Source organism: Babylonia areolata, chromosome 21 (genome assembly GCF_041734735.1).
Source record: "Babylonia areolata isolate BAREFJ2019XMU chromosome 21, ASM4173473v1, whole genome shotgun sequence".
Taxonomy (NCBI): Eukaryota; Metazoa; Mollusca; class Gastropoda; order Neogastropoda; family Buccinidae; genus Babylonia; species Babylonia areolata.
Window position 1 is genome coordinate 40,205,569 of NC_134896.1, and position 18,903 is coordinate 40,224,471.

Below are 18,903 nucleotides of genomic sequence, written 5' to 3' on the forward strand. Positions count from 1 at the left end.
TGTGCAGTGCGTGCATGTGTGAGTACGTACAAGTTTTTATATTGATATGCACTTGTATGTGTCCTGATTTCTACTGTATCTGTGTTTGTGTATGATTTTAGATTTATGTTCGTACCTTGTTATGTACTATCCCCCCCACCCCCAATATTCCTTTTGACCCCGGTACACTTGGTAATAAAGACATATTCTATTCTTTTCTATTCTATTCTATTAGAGTGACAGAGACAGGTGGGTCATAAGACTGACGGGGACAGGTGGGTTATAAGACTGAAATGGACAGGTATCCCCAACAGGTGGGCCATCAGACTGAAATGGACAGGTATCCCCAACAGGTGGGCCATCAGACTGACATGGACAGGTATCCCCAACAGGTGGGCCATCAGACTGACATGGACAGGTGTCCCCAACAGGTGGGCCATCAGACTGATATGGACAGGTGTCCCCAACAGGTGGGCCATCAGACTGACATGGACAGGTGTCCCCAACAGGTGGGCCATCAGACTGACATGGACAGGTGTCCCCAACAGGTGGGCCATCAGACTGACATGGACAGGTATCCCCAACAGGTGGGCCATCAGACTGACATGGACAGGTATCCCCAACAGGTGGGCCATCAGACTGACAGGGACAGGTGGGTCATCAGACTGACAGGGACAGGTGTGTCATCAGACTGACAGGGACAGGTATCCCCAACAGGTGGGCCATCAGACTGACATGGACAGGTGGGTCATCAGACTGACAGAGACAGGTACACCAACAGGTGGGTCATCAGACTGACTTGGACAGGTATCCCGACAGGTGGGTCATCAGACTGACAGGGACAGGTATCCCCATCAGGTGGGCCATCAGACTGACAGGGACAGGTATACCAACAGGTGGGTCATCAGACTGACTTGGACAGGAATCCCGACAGGTGTGTCATCAGACTGACTTGGACAGGTATCCCCATCAGGTGGGTCATCAGACAGACAGGGACAGGTATCCCCATCAGGTGGGTCATCAGACTGACAGGGACAGGAATCCCAACAGGTGTGTAATCAGCCTTTTAACAGCATGCAGCGAGTTTCATATCTTCAAAAAACAGCATCCAGTACAAATATACACTCCACGTGAATGGCGACAGCCGACACAGGAATAGTCACAACAGGAACATCATTATGTCTTTACCCTGTACCTTCAATGCACGAAGTATATAAATTTTGTATATGTAAACCTTTGTCCGAATATTATTTTTAAAAATGCTGGGGAAAAATAGTGACAACAGACACGTGAATAGCTTCTGTAATTTTTAGTAGGTTTTGTTGTTGTTGTTTTCAGAGTGAATCGTACCCTACCCCCTAACAAGTACCCGAGCTGGGAGCGTGCCTTGACCAAGGAAGGAATGCAGCTCCTCTACGATGCCGGTGACGGCAACATCTTCACCAAGGACAACCTGCAGCTCATCCAGACCATCGAGCAACGCCTGGTCAGCGTGAACCAGTTCTCCTCCTACTGTCAGATGATGCAAAGCGGCACGTGCCAACCGCCCATATCTGTGCTACGCTTCTTCGACGGGACCTACGCGGCTTTGAACCCTGTCTTCAACGACCCCGACTTCGATAACATCCCTGGCGTTATTCATGCGGCGTTCACCAACAACCAGACGAAAAGTGAATTTTTATTCACACTGGGGAAGAATCATCACATAAGTAACTCTTTGGTGTCGTGCACCCTCATCAGAACGTTGATTCCTTTCGGGTGGCCTTTGCCCGGGTATACGGATGAGATGGAGATGCAAACAGCGCTGACGGACTTCATGGCGGACAACATGAAACCTGTTCTCGATTCCTACCTGGACATGTCTACCTTGGACTTTCTCTACTACAACGAGTGGCTGCTGTTTCACAGCGGCTTCCTCACGGCGCTCTTTGACATGGCGCTGGCTGCAGGCAGTCTGGTTTTCATCTTCCTCTTCATCTGGTTCCACACACGCTCGCTGTGGGTCACGTGTCTGGCCGTGCTGAGCATCGTGTGCAGCTTTGTGGAGACCAACCTCATCTACCGCGTGGTCATCGGCTTTAAGTACTTCGGCTACTTCCATGTAGTGGCCATGTTCATCATCCTGGGGATAGGGGCGGACGACCTCTTCGTCTTCTGGGACGCCTGGAAGGCCACAGGGCTGCAGTCACACCCCTCCTTGGCACACCGGCTGAACGAGGCTTACCGGAGGTCCGTCATCTCCATGCTGGTGACGTCACTGACCACCATGACGGCCTTCCTTGCCAACGCAGTGTCACCCTTACTGGCAACCAGGTCGTTTGGCTGTTTCGCCGCCATTCTGGTAGTGATCAATTATTTGTCCGTGGTGACTTTTTTCCCCACCATCATCATTTTCTACCACCTGCACTTTGAGGACAAGCCTCATCCGTGCTGCTGCTGCTGGAGAAAGCAAGATGGAGGGAGAAAGCAAGACGGAGACAAAGAGAGAGCGGGTGATGAGGTCCCACCCCAGACCGATGACCTCACGTCAGAAAACACACAAGCTGGCTCCACCACCGACATCCTGTCCGTCCTGTCTTACGAAAGTGATTCAGTCGATCCAACCCACGTTGGCGTCGGACGTCACCGAGTGTCCCCCACACCCTCTAGGAACGACAACAACAATGTGTGGGCGACCAGAGTCAGACAGACTCAGGACAGTGGGTCGGACCAGTCCCCTGAGGGAAAGCCCAGCAGGCTGGTGATCTTTTTCCGTGACTACTACTTTGCCTTCGTGACGCACTGGATTGCTCGCTGGGTGATCGTGAGCGTCTTTCTGGGCTGCCTGGTTGGGCTGGGCTACTCTGCCTCCAGACTGGAGTCCGACAAGGAGCCGGTGAGGTGTCTGATAGGGTTCGCTACATGACTGGCGTGATTGTTTATAGATTAATTGTTCATTTGTTCTGGTCTGACTGGTCTGTTTCTTGGTGTTCAAAACTGCTGAAGTATGTGTACGTGCTTGTAATTGAGAGAGAGAGAGAGAGAGAGAGAGAGAGAGAGAGAGAGAGAGAATGTGTGTGTGTGTGTATGTGTGTGTGTGTTTTGCTGTCACCACATCCGTGTGAGTCATCTCACCACTGACAGAAAAAAAAACTTCCAGTGTTAGCCAAAGCCATGCTCTGCCCCCACTAACTTTCTTAAATTAATCAGTTATAGTGTGTGTGTGTGTGTGTGTGTGTGTGTGTGTGTGTGTTGCGCAGGAATTTTGTTGTTTTCTTTGTGTGTGTGTTGTGATGGAAACGTTTCACCAGTGTGTGAGTGTGTGTGTGTGGGGGTGGGGGGGGGCGGAATTTACGCACCCAATGATATAAACCAGTTTCTTTCATTCAAACATTGGAGCGTATTGCCTCGTGTCACAGATCGACCTGTACAGAGACTCGCACCACTTCTCCAAGGCCGTCAACCTTCTCAAAGAAGGCTTCGTGTCCAACGACCAGGACCAGACCATCACCATCTACCTGGTGTGGGGACTGAAGGAGAATGACCTGTCCTCCTGTCACTTCTCCTCCATTGAGTGTCGCGGTGACAACCGCTTTGACGACAGCTTTCAGGCCAACACTCTGGCGGCCCAGCGGGCCTTTGTGGTCAGTGCCTGCACCTCCCTGGTGTGTGTGTGTGTGTGTGTGGCCTGAAACTTTCTCGATTGGGTGTGTGGAAGTTTTACAGTCTGTGAAAGCCTTGTTGTAGCACGTATTGTCGCCCCTGCATGTATTGTCGCCGGCGACAACACGTGCAGCTCTTGCTGCTTATATTGTCGCCAGTTTTTTTTAGAGGAAAAAATTCAATGTAGAAATCATGACGGTATTATGATGATCACTTTGATAAAGGTTATTGTGAGTGCGTATGAGAGAGAGAGAGAGAGAGAGAGAGAGAGAGAGAGAGATGCAAGCAGTTGCTTTTTTTTTTTTTTTTAAATCCAGCCTTCAAATCGGAAAATGTCAAAACGAAACGATATGAAGAAAAACCACAAGAAATGAGTAAATGGAAACACACAAAATCTTGAAAAGAACTAATATGGGTATTCTATTGCGCAATCCACCCCCCTTCTTCCCTGTCTCTTTGTTTCTGATTCTCTGTCTCTGTCTTTCTCGCTCCCGTTTCCTTCCCTTTCTTTGTTTCTTAAATATGAAGGTTATGATTTCATCGGTGTGTTACTTTTTCATGGAATCAGTGTGTGTGTGTGTGTGTGTGTGGTTGTGTGTGTGTGTGGTTGTGTGTGTGTGTGTGTGTGTGAGAGAGAGAGAGACAGACAGAGACACAGAGAGAGACACACAGAGAGAGTGAGTGTGCGCGTGTGTATGTTTACATGAGTGTGTGTGTGTGTCTACTTGTAAAAATGCGTGTGTGCGCTCGTATATGTGTATATATGAGCTCAGGCGTGCGCGCGAGCGCGCGCGTATGTTTGTGTGTTGGGCAAACGTGCAGTGATGGGGCTGGATGAACAGGAATGTGCTGTTCGTTTGTCCAGCGCGGTGTGAGTGAGAAATACAAAGAGGTTTTATCGCCCTTCAGTACAACTTGTTCTACGTAATTCCTGCAAGCAAGCGGTTGCGATGTCGTCGACGCCGCTGTCTTCAAAGAGAGTCATAAAACCTTCTTCAGTTAGACATCTGTAGAAGCACATGCCGCCACGGTGTGGGGACTGTCTTTGATGCCACCATCTTAAAAGAGAAACATGTTTGGGTTCTCAGTGAAGATGTTCTTCGCATTCCGTACATGGTCGCATAAAAGTCCTGTTTGGTGAAGACCTACAACACTGGTGACACACGCTGAAAGAAAAACATTGAATATTCTGTGTGTGTGTGTGTGTGTGTGTGTGTAGGTTCGGTCCATATATTTAATACACCGTGCTTACACACACACACATACACAATCTCTCTCTCAATCTGTGTCACGCAGGTGTGCGCACGCACAAACACAGGCAGACAGACAGACACACTCACTCACTTACTCTCTCTCTAAAGCACACGCACACGAGTGTACACCCATCCACCCACACACGAACACACACCACGCAATTATACACATGCATGCACACACACACACACACAGAGACACACACACACACACACATTCGCACGCACAAACACACAAACATGTACGCACACTCACACACATACACACACATACACCCGCATACATACACCCTCACCTCTCATACCCCTTTTACATAAACACGAATGTACTCCCAAATACACACACTAAACACACGCGTACGCATACACTCGCACAAACAAGCACACAACAATATCATACTTGCATGCGCACACGAACGCACGCACACAACAACAGAAACATTGACGACAGCAACACACAACTATGATAAGAAAAACAACACTAGGCCAAGTGCACTCCAACTGTGCAATTCTTCTTTTTGGTCGTGGCATATATTGCAGAAGGGCGACAATATGTGCAGTGAGGGACTGAACGTATTGTCGCTGACGACAGTATGTCCAGAGGGACGACAATACATGCATTGAGGGTCTGAACGTATTGTCGCCGGCGACAATATGCGCAGGGAGACAATACATGCAGTAAGGCCTGCACATAATGTCGCCGGCGACAACACATGCAGGGGCGACAATATATGCTGCAACAAGCAAGCAAAGGTGAAACATTTTAGCAACAAGGCAGGCAACAGAGATAATAAAGTGATACTTTTTTTTTCTATCATGGCCTTCATCTGTATATACTTCTTGGGGTCTGCACTGAATGCTATGGTTTCCCCAGTAATGGTTTTTGGCTATAAAAACACTCCTAACTTGCCATTTGCCCACTGTGTGTTAAGTCTGCAGGTGTGAGTTTCTTCGGGGTGGGTTTTGTTTCCATTTATGTGTAGCCAAGCACTCGGCTGGCTTTACTGACTGTTTACCACACAAGCTATAGCAGACGCCTTTTCCATAGCATACCCAACGCCGGTCTTCAATGACTTGTGCAGAATGTGTGACGCCATTCCCAGTTTGATTGCAAATCCCCTTTTTAACAACTGCTCCTAACCATTTATTAACCAAGTCTCTGTATCGTTCACTGCAATATCATGTTTGTTGTGCTTACACACACACTTAAATCAGTTAGAAGCATATTTGATTTCAGTCAGTTTAATCGTTCCTAGGTGTTAAGATTTCAACTGACACTAAACTTACGTCATTTTGTCTTTCTTGTCAACCACTCCACAACTAGCGTCGCTGTACGCCATTGGGTGAGTTGAAATATGTGCTTCTGACAACCCGTATTTAATTAAATATCTCTTTCGTCGAATCAGTAAACTACAATTATTATATACTGGCAGAATCGTCATAATTCCATCTTTAAATCTATTCCATTTGTGTTTGCCTCTGTTAAACTGATTTAACGCAGTTAATAATTTTCAGCGACAAGCTCACAAAAACTGATCAGTTCAGGTGACTTAAATTAAGATTATAAATTCATCTTAAATAATCAACACTCCATTTTATACTCATTAGAAAGGTGTTGAGCTGTTTTGCGACCAATCCAACGTAAATCGGTTCAGGAATCATTTAGAAATCTATCATTTAACACCTTGTAAGAAACATAATGATAATCAAGTTTAGGGGGATTTGAGTTGATTTGCTCCACGGGCCACGTTAGCGTCATTGCAGTTCACTTAACTTGCATAAATAGAGTGGGTGATCACTGGTCACTTTTCCACCTGGCCAGTCACTGGCCGGAGCCTGCTCTCTTTCTCTCTCTCTCTCTCTCTCTCTTGCTGTGTCGCAAGCAGTCTGTGTTGTGTGTGTTCCCACAACAGGCTAGTGTCATCGCCATATCGCTGTAAATACTGTGTGTAAAATGTGTTGGTGATTTGTAAATTGCATTCTTCGACACAGTACCTGTGTTCATATGAGTATGTTGATATTGCTTTGTTAAGTTATTGCTTTGACATGTAGTCACAGCTCAGCTATGATTGATCTAGAAAATCGCCATGTTGTCATATGCTTGTAGCAGTATTCCATTTAAATTATTTTCAAAGCCACAGTCAGTGACGTCTCTGGACACCTGATAGTTTGTTCGAGAATGTTCTTGTGAATGACGCATTCTTTCTCATTTGCTGTAGGTGATGAAGGTTAGGTTACTTATCAGGCTTCCGCGGAGGAGATTTAAATGTTCCACACAGGCTGTACTTGACTTGTTCATGTTCAGCACAAAACTGGATAACTTGTGTAGGTTAATTCACCACTTACTGGTTAAGCCATGATGGTTCTTCCTATCTTTGTATTGAGCACTGACTGTCTGGTCTCTCAGTTTGCCATTTTGATATCAAAGCCACTGATTCTATTTTCTTGTTTATTATTCATGTATCATTTCACATGCTGATATCAGTTATGCTGCTACAGTTTTTCACTGATTCTCAGTACTCAAAGATGTGTGTAGTAATCTGTTGTGATTACAAGATAGTGTTGGATTAATATCAGTTATTGGAACACCGTAACTTATGGGTAAAAGCTGGGATTTGACTCTATCAACTGTCAGACAAAAACGAAGACATTAGCTTTAAAGTATTGTGAGATAACCCATATGCTTTTAGTTTTCTGATAAGAAGAGTGTGATCAGTAGCACAGAATGCCTTTGCAAAATCTACAAAAAGAACACCTGTTATTTCGCTGTTGTTAATATTATTAAGCCACTGACCAACGACGTTGGTTAGTGCTGTATGACAGGAGTGGTTAAGCCTCAATCCCGACTGATTTGGGTGAAACAGACTAAATTTATTGAAATGGCTGAGTATATGGTTCTTTGAATTATTCTCTAACGGTTTAGATAGTATAGATAATATAGAAATTGGCCTATAATTAGAGGGATCTGAACGATTACCTTTCTTAAATATGGGTACAACTTTGGCAACTTTCATTATTAAATGCCTTTGGGACCTAGGTTTTTGATGTACATAAATTGTAAACGTAAGTCAGGGTTTCCGCCAAAATAGGAGCAGCCATTTTAAACAGTTTTCCGTCTAGATCCCGTACCCATCTGTTTTAAGTGAACAAGAGCATTATATACTTCATGTACACACATAGGGTGAATGTTCAAAGTGGATGTGATATTTTTTGACAAACAGAAATCTAGAACATCTAACTGATTAACGTTGGGTTTGTTTTGTTTTTTTTTTGTTTTGTTTTGTTTTGTTTTTTTGTTTGTTTGTTTTGTTGTTGTTTTTGTTTTATCATAGAGCTGGATATATTACAAAGACTATTTAGGTTTTCCACAAAGATGTCTTTGGGTACTGGGTGTTGTGAAGTTTCGTCGTTATTGGTTAGCTGATTGATAGCTCTCCAAATCGATCGATTAGAGGAAATCATTTGAAAATGCTTAATATTTGTTCAATGTTTTAAACTATTAGTTTTATTTCTTTGTGTTTTGAATTCCTCTTGATTCCTCTTATCTAAAAGCTCGTATCTCTGACTGACTTCGTTTGCTATGCTTTGAGCCATCCATGGTTGGTTTTTTGGTTGTTTTTGTTGTTGTTGTTGTTTGTTTGTTTGTTTTGGTTTGTTTGTTTGGGTTTTTTTTAGATATTTTTTGACGCGTTTTGTTTTAAACGGTGCATGCTAATTATAAACATTTAGGAAATTGTGATACCAGACTTCAAGTGCTTCATCAAGATTAGTAAACTGGTAAACAGATGGCAGACAGGAATTCATTAAATCAATCATTAAATCAGAGATCTCTATAAAAAAAAAAAAATTAAAAAGAGAAACTTCTATAACTGATAATCTTATGGTAGTTTGGGGGAACTTTAATGCCACGTTTTGCCCATGTGAAGCAGATTGGTAAATGATCACTGCATCCAAATGTTGGTGAGCATATTTCTATTATTGTTAGCTGAGGAAGAATATGATCAATTAGCATTGCAGATATGGAAGTAATTCTTGTGGGTTTGTCAGTTAGCTGAGTTAGATTAAATGATTCATAAATATTAGTCCAAACATTATTGAATTTCATCAAGTCTATGTTGAAATCACCCATTAAGATAAATTCATCAGATACTAGTGAAATCGAAAGATCATCCATTTTATTTCCTTCTAACAATCTTCAACTCCAGCTGGAAGATGGGATCAGTACCACAGTGTTGGAGGGAAGCAGACATGATCCCCATTCACAAAAAAGGAAAGGACAAGTTGAAGGCTGACAGCTACAGACCCATCAGCCTTACAAGCTGCTTAGGAAAGCTGATGGAGAGACTTGTCAACACTAGGCTTGTCTGGCACCTTGAGGAGTATCAGATGCTGAGCCCTGAACAGGCAGGCTTCCACCAACACAGATCAACAGAAGACCAGATCACATTCATCACTCAAAGCATTGAGGACGCATTCCAAGAAAAGAAGAACACGTTTGCTGTCTGGATTGACATGGAGAATGCGTTTGACAAACTCTGGAAGGACGGACTCGGGCTCAAACTATGGCGATGTGGTGTGTCTGGGAGGATGTACACCTGGATCAGCCAGTACCTACACAACCTCCAAGCCCGAGTCAAGATTCAGGGCCAGAAGAGCAAGAAGAAGGTGCTGAGACAGGGAGTACCACAAGGAGGAGTCCTTTCGTCAACGCTGTTTCTCATCTTCATAGATGACATCGTCAGAGAACTGCCAAGAGGGGTCAGAGGAGCGATCTATGCAGATGACCTGGTACTCTAGAGCTCTGAAAAGTACACCACTACAGCACAGGTACGCCTCCAGACTGCGCTCAACAAGATCAGCAACTGGACCAAGGAATGGTTTGTCAACTCAAGCAAAACAACTTACAGTCTTCAGCCTATCCAGCAAGAAGCAAGAGGCGAAGTTGACACTGAACAACCAAACGCTTGCGGAGGAACCCACACCTACCTACCTGGGTGACCGCAGGCTCACTTGGAAACAGCAGATCACCAGATGCTGTAGCAGGGCCAAGCTGAGACTGGCGATCATGAAGAAACTTGCAGGGACGGACTGGGGGGCTGATGAACGTATTCTGAAGAGACTCTATACGGGGAGAGTCCGACCTGTAGTTGAGTACGGGACATCAGCATGGGCATCAGCTGCAAAGTCTAACCTCGACCATCTCAATAAGATACAGAACCAAGCTCAGCGTGTCATAACTGGCGCCATAAGATCCATCCCAATCCTGAAGATGGAGGAAACCACTGGGCTACAGTCATTGGAGGACAGAAGGGACACAAAGATCCTCATCCAGGCAGCAAAATTCAAACGCCTTGAAAACCATCCATTGAACAACAGAATGAGCAGACCCGCCAAGAGCCGGCTGAAAAGAGGCAGCTTCATCCACCAGTCACGACGCCTTGAAAGACAAACCCCAGTCTTGATGGAACACGAAGCAAAGCCTATCCCGGCAAATGTCACCCACCCATCTTGGAAGAGGCAGGTGTTCCCAACAGTCGTCACCAGCATTCCCGGAGTGGAGAAGAGAGGAACACAGTCAGACACCCACAGGAAAGTCCTGGCCATGGAGTACATCTGCAACCAGTACCCCCAGGAAGACTGGACCCATGTCTTTACATATGGCTTCGCCACATAAGCAACGAGGGATGGTGGAGCTGGAATCTTCCTCCGATACAAAGACGGAGATGAAGAAATTGCAATCCCAACAGGAAATTACTCCACCAACTTCCGAGCTGAGCGAGAAGCCTTCTGCGAAGCAGCCACAACAATCTCGCAGAACTCCATAAGAAAAACAGGGCAGGTGGTGGTGTTCTCAGACGCTCTCTCCGTGCTCCAAGCCCTCAAGAACTCCCGCTGCAAAGAACAGAACTATCTCACTTCAGCCCTTGTTGCCCTGAGTGCCAGAGTGGAGCACACTGTGGCATCAGAAGCAACGAAAAAGCGGACATTATGGCAAAAGACGGTGCACAGAAGGAGCAGGCCAACAAACTGGTGTCATACGATGAAATCAAGACGATCATCAAGGCACAGCAAGGAATAAAGTGGCGCCTCCAGCACCCAAAAATATAACCCAGAAGACAGATACCATTTGCTGGAACGACAGGAACAGGTCAAGATCTCCCGCCTGAGGACTGGACACAACCGCTTGCTCCACCACATGCACACTAAATTTGGCATTGGACAGAGTGGAGAGTGCCCTTGTGGTGAGGGACCAGTGACAACCGACCACATCCTTCAAGACTGTACGACACATGCAGCATCCAGGAGGAAGTACTGGCCATCACCGACAGCAGTGGAAGCCAAGCTGTACGGCACCGTGGAGGAACTGCGACGGACGTCAGCCTTCATCAAGGACACTGGGCTGCTCATCTAACGGGAGGCGAACGAGGAAGAAGAAGAAGATCCATTTTATTTGTAAATCCATCAGTCCAATCTACACGTTCAGTGGGGTTTCTATAGATAAAACCTAATACAATTGGTTTTGATCTTTTCAACTGAACTTCAATCCACAATGACCACGTGACAATTTTCTGGCGCTTCAAGTCTCCTAAAATTAATGTTTTGATGAACGTATATTAGCAGACCTGTTTCTTTCTGATTGACTGGATCTTTGCAAATAAAATGGTAGTTTTGCATTATAAGTTCTGAGTCAGATATGTGCTGAGATGATTTTGATTCTGCGAAGCCAAATGAATGAAAGACTTTACCAGAATTATACAATATATGGGACACATCACTTAATTTATCTATCACATGATTTATATTGAGATACCCAACTCTCAAGCCATCTTTTGATGGCCAAAGATTATGCGTATTGGTCATAACTGTCAGCAAGAGAAGATATGCATGCAACGCAAAAGTACAAATAAATAGAAAAAATAATCAAATAGTGAACTAAAGGTATAAATATTGTAAATCAAACTTGAGAGACAGAGAGAGAGAGAGAGAGCTATGTTCAGTTGAAACCAAATACATTACGTCGTTGCGTTGTCCAACACAGCCTGAACAGGAGTGAATACAACATTAAAGTCATTCTTTGTGTCCGCCGCTTGTGTCTGTCCTCCAGACCATCTGTGACGACCTGTTCAGTTTCACGGACGAACAGGTGTCGGAGTACAAAATCAAACGTGACCTCATTTCTGGACAGCTGGAAATCGCCTGTTTCCCTAGAAACCTGCAGGCATTTCTGGAGGTTGGTATCATCACAGCATGTGTGTGTGTGTGTGTGTGTGTGTGCGCGCGCGCGCGCGCGTGTGTGTGTGCTACCTCCGTAATCTTATCACAAAAGGTATCATTATCATTGTTATTATTATCATTATTATTGTATTATTATCATAATTTGTATTATTATTTAATTATTATCATCATTTTTATCATTATTATTGTTCTTGTTGTTGTTGCTGTTGTTGTTTTCGCTACAGTGTTTGTCGTTATTGTTGTTTTGACTAACCACCTGTTTCAGAACGATCCTGTTTCTGGCAGTGTTGACGTCAGTTTGCCCTGGGACTGGAAGAAAGTGTCAGACTTTATGACGTCACGTAACGCTTATTACGACGTCTCGGTCTTCAACTCAAGTTTTCCTAATTACTTAGATGTGAGTATGATTGTCCTTTTTTTTTCTACAGGAAATAATACAGAACAGGAATAAATACAAAACCTAGTTTTTCACTTACTCTCAAAACTTATGTAAATCTATCTGAACATTCAGTCTGACCTTCATGTATAATATACCTAGATGTAGCTTAAGATGTTGGCGTCCGTCTTCCCGGGGAGACAATGGAACTCTGCGCCTGCTTCAGTCAAGTTGTTGAGTTGAGGCGCCTGCTGTGACAGCAGCACTGAAGTGACCTCTCCAAGGCGTGAGCCTGGGCGAAGTTTATGGAGATCCTGGGTTGCCCAGTCGTCAGAATGCCCCTCTCGGCCTCACCAATGTTGTCCGAAGGAACGCAGAGCGATACTTTCGGCACCAGCTTGGCTGCAGGAGCTGCCGGAAGAAAGTCAATGCGACGTCAACCTGCCTTAGGGGCTCTAACTCCGGATTTTTCCTCACGGGTTTACTCCCGAAGCCTTTTCCGTGACTGGGTATGCCGCAAGGCAGTGGAGGTTTGGAGTCAGGGTTTTCCTTCCCCTAGATGGACTGCCCTCTCAGGCTGACGAGCTCCATCTGCCCGAAACATTTGGTTTTGAGGCGCCAGAGGCCCGCCTTTCGCCCCTTCTCCTGTCAGTAAAAGCAGTTCTGGCGGCTCAGCGGCTAAGCCACTTTATAGGTGGTGGGAGCTTATCCCCGCTACAGCCCCTGGCTTTGACAATCCTCATACTGGAACCCAGCTTAATTAAGATAGTTTGCATGATATCAGATTCAGAAATTGTGTCTTCCATTCATCTTTAGGTTCCGTATACACTATTTCTCCTTTCGATATTGCGTGCATGATTTTAAACTTTAGATGTTGTGTGTGTATTTTCAAATTTATATAATCATTGTGTTTGCATTGTCAACATTGATAACGCGTGCATAACTCAAACTTTAGTGTTATATATGCAGTGTCAACTTGGACATTGTGTGCACAATTTCAATCTGGGAAGTTTGTACAGAGTTTCACCATGAGATATCGCGTGCTCAGTTTCAGATTGAGATACTGTATGTGTAGATCAGGTATTTAGGTATTGTATGGACAAAACATTAAACCGGACCACAACCAGATAGCCACAAGCACGCAGATTGAATACAGACATAGACAAATAGAGTTACATAGAATAACAGACCTATAGATCGGTAACTTGGTGGGTCCATTAATGATGGTGTGCACTTATGTAGCACGTATCATCGGTCAGAAACCAAACTCTGAGCCCTTTTAAAAGACGGAATCATTTGCACAACAGGCTGCCTACATGGGTAGAGCCCAATGAGTGATGCCTTTACGCGCTCATCATTGGGTTCCTGTGTCGTCAGCATATATAGGTACCAGTAAACGATAGTTTAATGTCAGTATGTATAGGTACCAGTAAACGACAGTTTAATGTCGTCACTATGTATAGGTGCCAATAAACAACAGTTTAATGTCGTCAGCATGTATAGGTACCAGTAAGCAGCAGCTATGTGTCTTCAGCATGTATAGGTACCAGTAAACGACAGCTATGTGTCGTCAGCATGTATAGGTATCAGTAAACGACTGCTATGTGTCATCAGCACGTATAGGCATCACTAAACAACTGCTATTTGTCATCAGTATGTATAGGTACCAGTAAACGACAGTTGTGTGTTGTCAGTATGTACAGGTACCAGTAAACGACAGTTGTGTGTTGTCAGTATGTATAGGTACCAGTAAACGACAGTTTAATATCGTCAGTATGTATAGCTACCAATAAACGACAGTTTAATGTCGTCAGCATGTATAGGTACCAGTAAACGACAGATTAATGTCGTCAGTTTGTATAGGTACCAATAAACGACAGTTTAATGTCGTCAGTATGTATAGGTACCAATAAACGACAGTTTAATGTCGTCAGTTTGTATAGGTACCAATAAACGACAGTTTAATGTCGACAGTATGTATAGGTACCAATAAACGACAGTTTAATGTCGTCAGTATGTATAGGTACCAATAAACGACAGTTTAATGTCGTCAGTATGTATAGGTACCAATAAACGACAGTTTAATGTCGTCAGTATGTATAGGTACCAATAAACGACAGTTTAATGTCGTCAGTTTGTATGGGTATCACTAAACGACTGCTATGTGTCATCAGTATGTATAGGTACCAGTAAACGATAGCTATGTGTCGTCAGCATGTATAGGTATCAATAAACGACTGCTGTGTGTCATCAGTATGTATAGGTACCAGTAAACGACAGTTGTGTGTTGTCAGTATGTATAGGTACCAATAAACGACAGTTTAATATCGTCAGTATGTATAGCTACCAATAAACGACAGTTTAATGTCGTCAGCATGTATAGGTACCAGTAAACGACAGATTAATGTCGTCAGTTTGTATAGGTACCAATAAACGACAGTTTAATGTCGTCAGTATGTATAGGTACCAATAAACGACAGTTTAATGTCGTCAGTTTGTATGGGTATCACTAAACGACTGCTATGTGTCATCAGTATGTATAGGTACCAGTAAACGACAGTTGTGTGTTGTCAGTATGTATAGGTACCAGTAAACGACAGTTGTGCGTTGTCAGTATGTATAGGTACCAATAAACGACAGTTTAATATCGTCAGTATGTATAGGTACCAATAAACGACAGTTTAATGTCGTCAGCATGTATAGGTACCAATAAACGACAGTTTAATGTCGTCAGTTTGTATAGGTACCAATAAACGACAGTTTAATGTCGACAGTATGTATAGGTACCAATAAACGACAGTTTAATGTCGTCAGTTTGTATAGGTACCAATAAACGACAGTTTAATGTCGACAGTATGTATAGGTACCAATAAACGACAGTTTAATGTCGTCAGTATGTATAGGTACCAGTAAACGACAGCTGTGTGTCGTCAGTATGTATAGGTACCAGTAAACGACAGCTGTGTGTTGTCAGTATGTATAGGTACCAGTAAACGACAGCTGTGTGTCGTCAGTATGTATAGGTACCAGTAAACGACAGCTGTGTGTTGTCAGTATGTATAGGTACCAGTAAACGACACCTGTGTGTCGTCAGTATGTATAGGTACCAGTAAACGACAGCTGTTTCGCTTTAGGTACGCTTCTTGATTTTAGGTACACTTCTTGATTTCGTTTATTCATTTATAGTCTGTTCATCTAAGATGATGATATGAGACTGAAAATAAATGATACCATTATTATTATTTGTATCATTATTTTTTTCTATCATAATGATGATCATTATTATCATTAATTAGAAATCAAAATTTGTGTAAATCAATGGCAGGAGAAGAACTATTCAACTGACAAGGGGGCGGTTGAGGTGGAGTGGAACGGAGAGGTGGGGTGGGAGGGGGGGGGGGGGCGAGGTGGAGGGGATTGAGGAAGGAAGAGAGAGAGAGAGAGAGAGAGAGAGAGAGAGAGAGAGCAGAATGTGGAAAAGATAGAGTACAAAATGTTGAAATAGAGAGGGTGAATGTCAGTGATTGGAGAAATATAAACATAATATTGAAAGAGTGTGTGTGAGAGGGGGGGATGTGGGAAGCGGGATTAGGACAGAAAATGATTCAATAATCAAATATTGTATGCAATACTTCAATAGATAATTATTTGAAAAGAGGATGATGTGGGGACCTACAATTAACAACCAACTGGACTATTTAACACATAACTAGCTAACTTTATTAAAGAACATTCTGAAATACATAACTCCCCCCCCAAAAAAAAAACCCACAAAAAACCACAAAACAAACAAACAAAAAACAACAACCCCATTTGAAACTGGTAACACGTGTTCAGTAATTTCTGGAGGCGAAAAAGGTTTCATTTCTAAACAGCGGGTTAAAACGTGCTCTACCGTTAAATGACCTTTGCAGATGCATTCAATATTTTCATAATATTTTGTATATGGGGCATTTAGTAATAATCTAAATGCCATGCTCTTGACAGCCCTGCCAGTTCTTTTAACATTTGATAGGGCAGAAGTGTTCACTTCAAAAGACAGAAAGGAATTTAGCATATTTCTTTCAACAATATTGCACATTTCAGATGATGATAATATAAGTGTTTTAGTTTCAAAGAATTGCTTTCGGAGTCCTTTACAATAACATGAAACGGACTCTCTGTATTTACAAAATCTGGCACAAACGATGACTGACGATACTTTAAATGTACTTGTTTCGTAGGCGTTGTCACTGTCAAATAAGGGCTGTCATTAAGACAGTCTAAAGCAGTTGAACAGGTGCAAAAAAGAGCAACTGAAATAATACCAGAGTTAAGAGATTTGGGCTACCAAAACCGTTTGAGACAACTAAACTTGCATTCACAAAAATACAGAAGATATAGAGGAGACATGATACAAGTATTCAAGATAATTAATAAAATGGTTGACACTGACCCCTGCACCTTCTTTTCTACTAACAAACTCCATGTTACCAGAAGCTCAAATACTAACCTTTTCACAAAATTTTGCAGAACAAATATTCATAAGGTCTTCTTTTAGCTTTAGAGCAGTTAAAGGATGGAATGCACTGAAAAATTCAACAAAAACAGCTAAAACTATTGACCAGTTCAAGAATCTTCTAGGCAATGACTCTAAATCATTAATAAAACCATTCGATTTTGATTAATGAACATTTTAAAATTTTCATACGCATGTACGCAACCCTAAACTATTTCTATATTAAGAAGGGGCGTTGAAAAGCCAAAAAGGCTTAAAAAGTCCCAAATTCTGTATCTGTATCTTTATGAGACGAAATTCCATCATAAGAATGACGAAATCCGAGAACATGTAACATAATGGTTTTACGTCATAATTGAAACTTTTTTTCCCCATCACAAAAACGACACATTATCTTTTTAAAAATATTTCGAAAAAGATAAACGTACCTCCGAAAATCCATGAAAAATTCTTTAGAGCACAATACAAAGTGTAGGAACCCCGGTTTAAGTGTCCTGTAAATTCCAAGGGATGGTCGCCGGTACAATCGTTTACCCCGAGACACAGCACGACGCATTTGATGTATATTTGCAGAAAGCTCCCACCGAGGTCACCGCGCTAACTGAAGATATTGATCCTGAAATCCAGAGGTATGCTAACACACCGATGACACTTAATACAACTAGATAAGAAACAGAGAAAAGACTATATTATATTTGTAGAGCTGTTGATTCCTGTTGCGGTTGCTAACCAGGGGCAGGCCACTCTCTACGCTTCTTGACTTGTCTGCACGTGTCTCTGTTTCTGTGCTCAGATCCCTCTGACGTACTGGATCTGGGACGCCTTCCAGCAGAACAACACGGAGGATTACCAGATATTCAACTCGCTCTTCGGGGAGGAGATTGACTACTACACTTCCTGCGTTCTGACAGCCCCTTGTACGTTATCTGTCTGGTGTTGTTGTTGATGACGATGACAAGGACGGTGATGATGATGATGAGCTGTCTGGTGTTGTTGTTGATGACGATGACAAGGACGATGATGATGATGAGCTGTCTGTTGTTGTTGTTGATGACGATGACAAGGACGATGATGATGATGAGCTGTCTGGTGTTGTTGATGACGATGACAAGGACGATGATGATGATGATTAGCTGTCTGGTGTTGTTGTTGATGACGATGACAAGGACGATGATGATGATGATGAGCTGTCTGGTGTTGTTGTTGATGACGATGACAAGGACGATGATGATGATGATGAGCTGTCTGGTGTTGTTGTTGATGACGATGACAAGGACGATGATGATGATGATGAGTTGTCTGGTGTTGTTGTTGATGACGATGACAAGGACGATGATGATGATGATGAGCTGTCTGGTGTTGTTGTTGATGACGATGACAAGGACGATGATGATGATGATGAGCTGTCTGGTGTTGTTGTTGATGACGATGACAAGGACGATGATGATGATGATGATGATGATGATGATGAGCTGTCTGGTGTTGTTGTTGATGACGATGACAAGGACGATGATGATGATGATGAGCTGTCTGGTGTTGTTGTTGATGACGATGACAAGGACGATGATGATGATGAGCGTTAGCTTGTTGTTGTTACTAATTATGTCGTTGTTGTTCCTGTTGTTGTTGTTGTTGGTGGTGGTGGTAGTTGTAGTGGCGGTGGTGATGGTACACACACAGCGGGTGAAACGTTGTATAAGCTGACTCTTTCACCCTCAATAAAGATCATTTTTGTTTGATTTCACACGCACATACACACACTCTCTCTCTCTGTGTCTCGGTCTCTCTCTCTCTCTCTGTCTCTCTCTCACTCACTCACTCACTCACTCACACAATCTCTCTCACACACACATCCATTCACACACAGTCACACCTGTCTGCATCAACCACGCACCTCCTGTCTCCTGGCCCAAAATCAC

At 43.3% G+C, this 18,903-nt stretch overlaps 1 protein-coding gene across 1 annotated transcript in view; it reads left to right on the top strand.

Annotated features, from left to right (window-relative positions):
* LOC143296620 (protein dispatched homolog 1-like) overlaps positions 1 to 18,903 on the top strand; it is a 147,688-nt gene that overhangs the window by 20,137 nt on the left and 108,648 nt on the right. Inside the window, exons 4-8 of the mRNA XM_076608650.1 lie at positions 1,318 to 2,854; positions 3,378 to 3,602; positions 11,980 to 12,105; positions 12,376 to 12,507; positions 17,778 to 17,901. Coding sequence (XP_076464765.1) covers positions 1,318 to 2,854; positions 3,378 to 3,602; positions 11,980 to 12,105; positions 12,376 to 12,507; positions 17,778 to 17,901 — 2,144 coding nt within the window. The remainder of the gene's footprint in view (positions 1 to 1,317; positions 2,855 to 3,377; positions 3,603 to 11,979; positions 12,106 to 12,375; positions 12,508 to 17,777; positions 17,902 to 18,903) is intronic.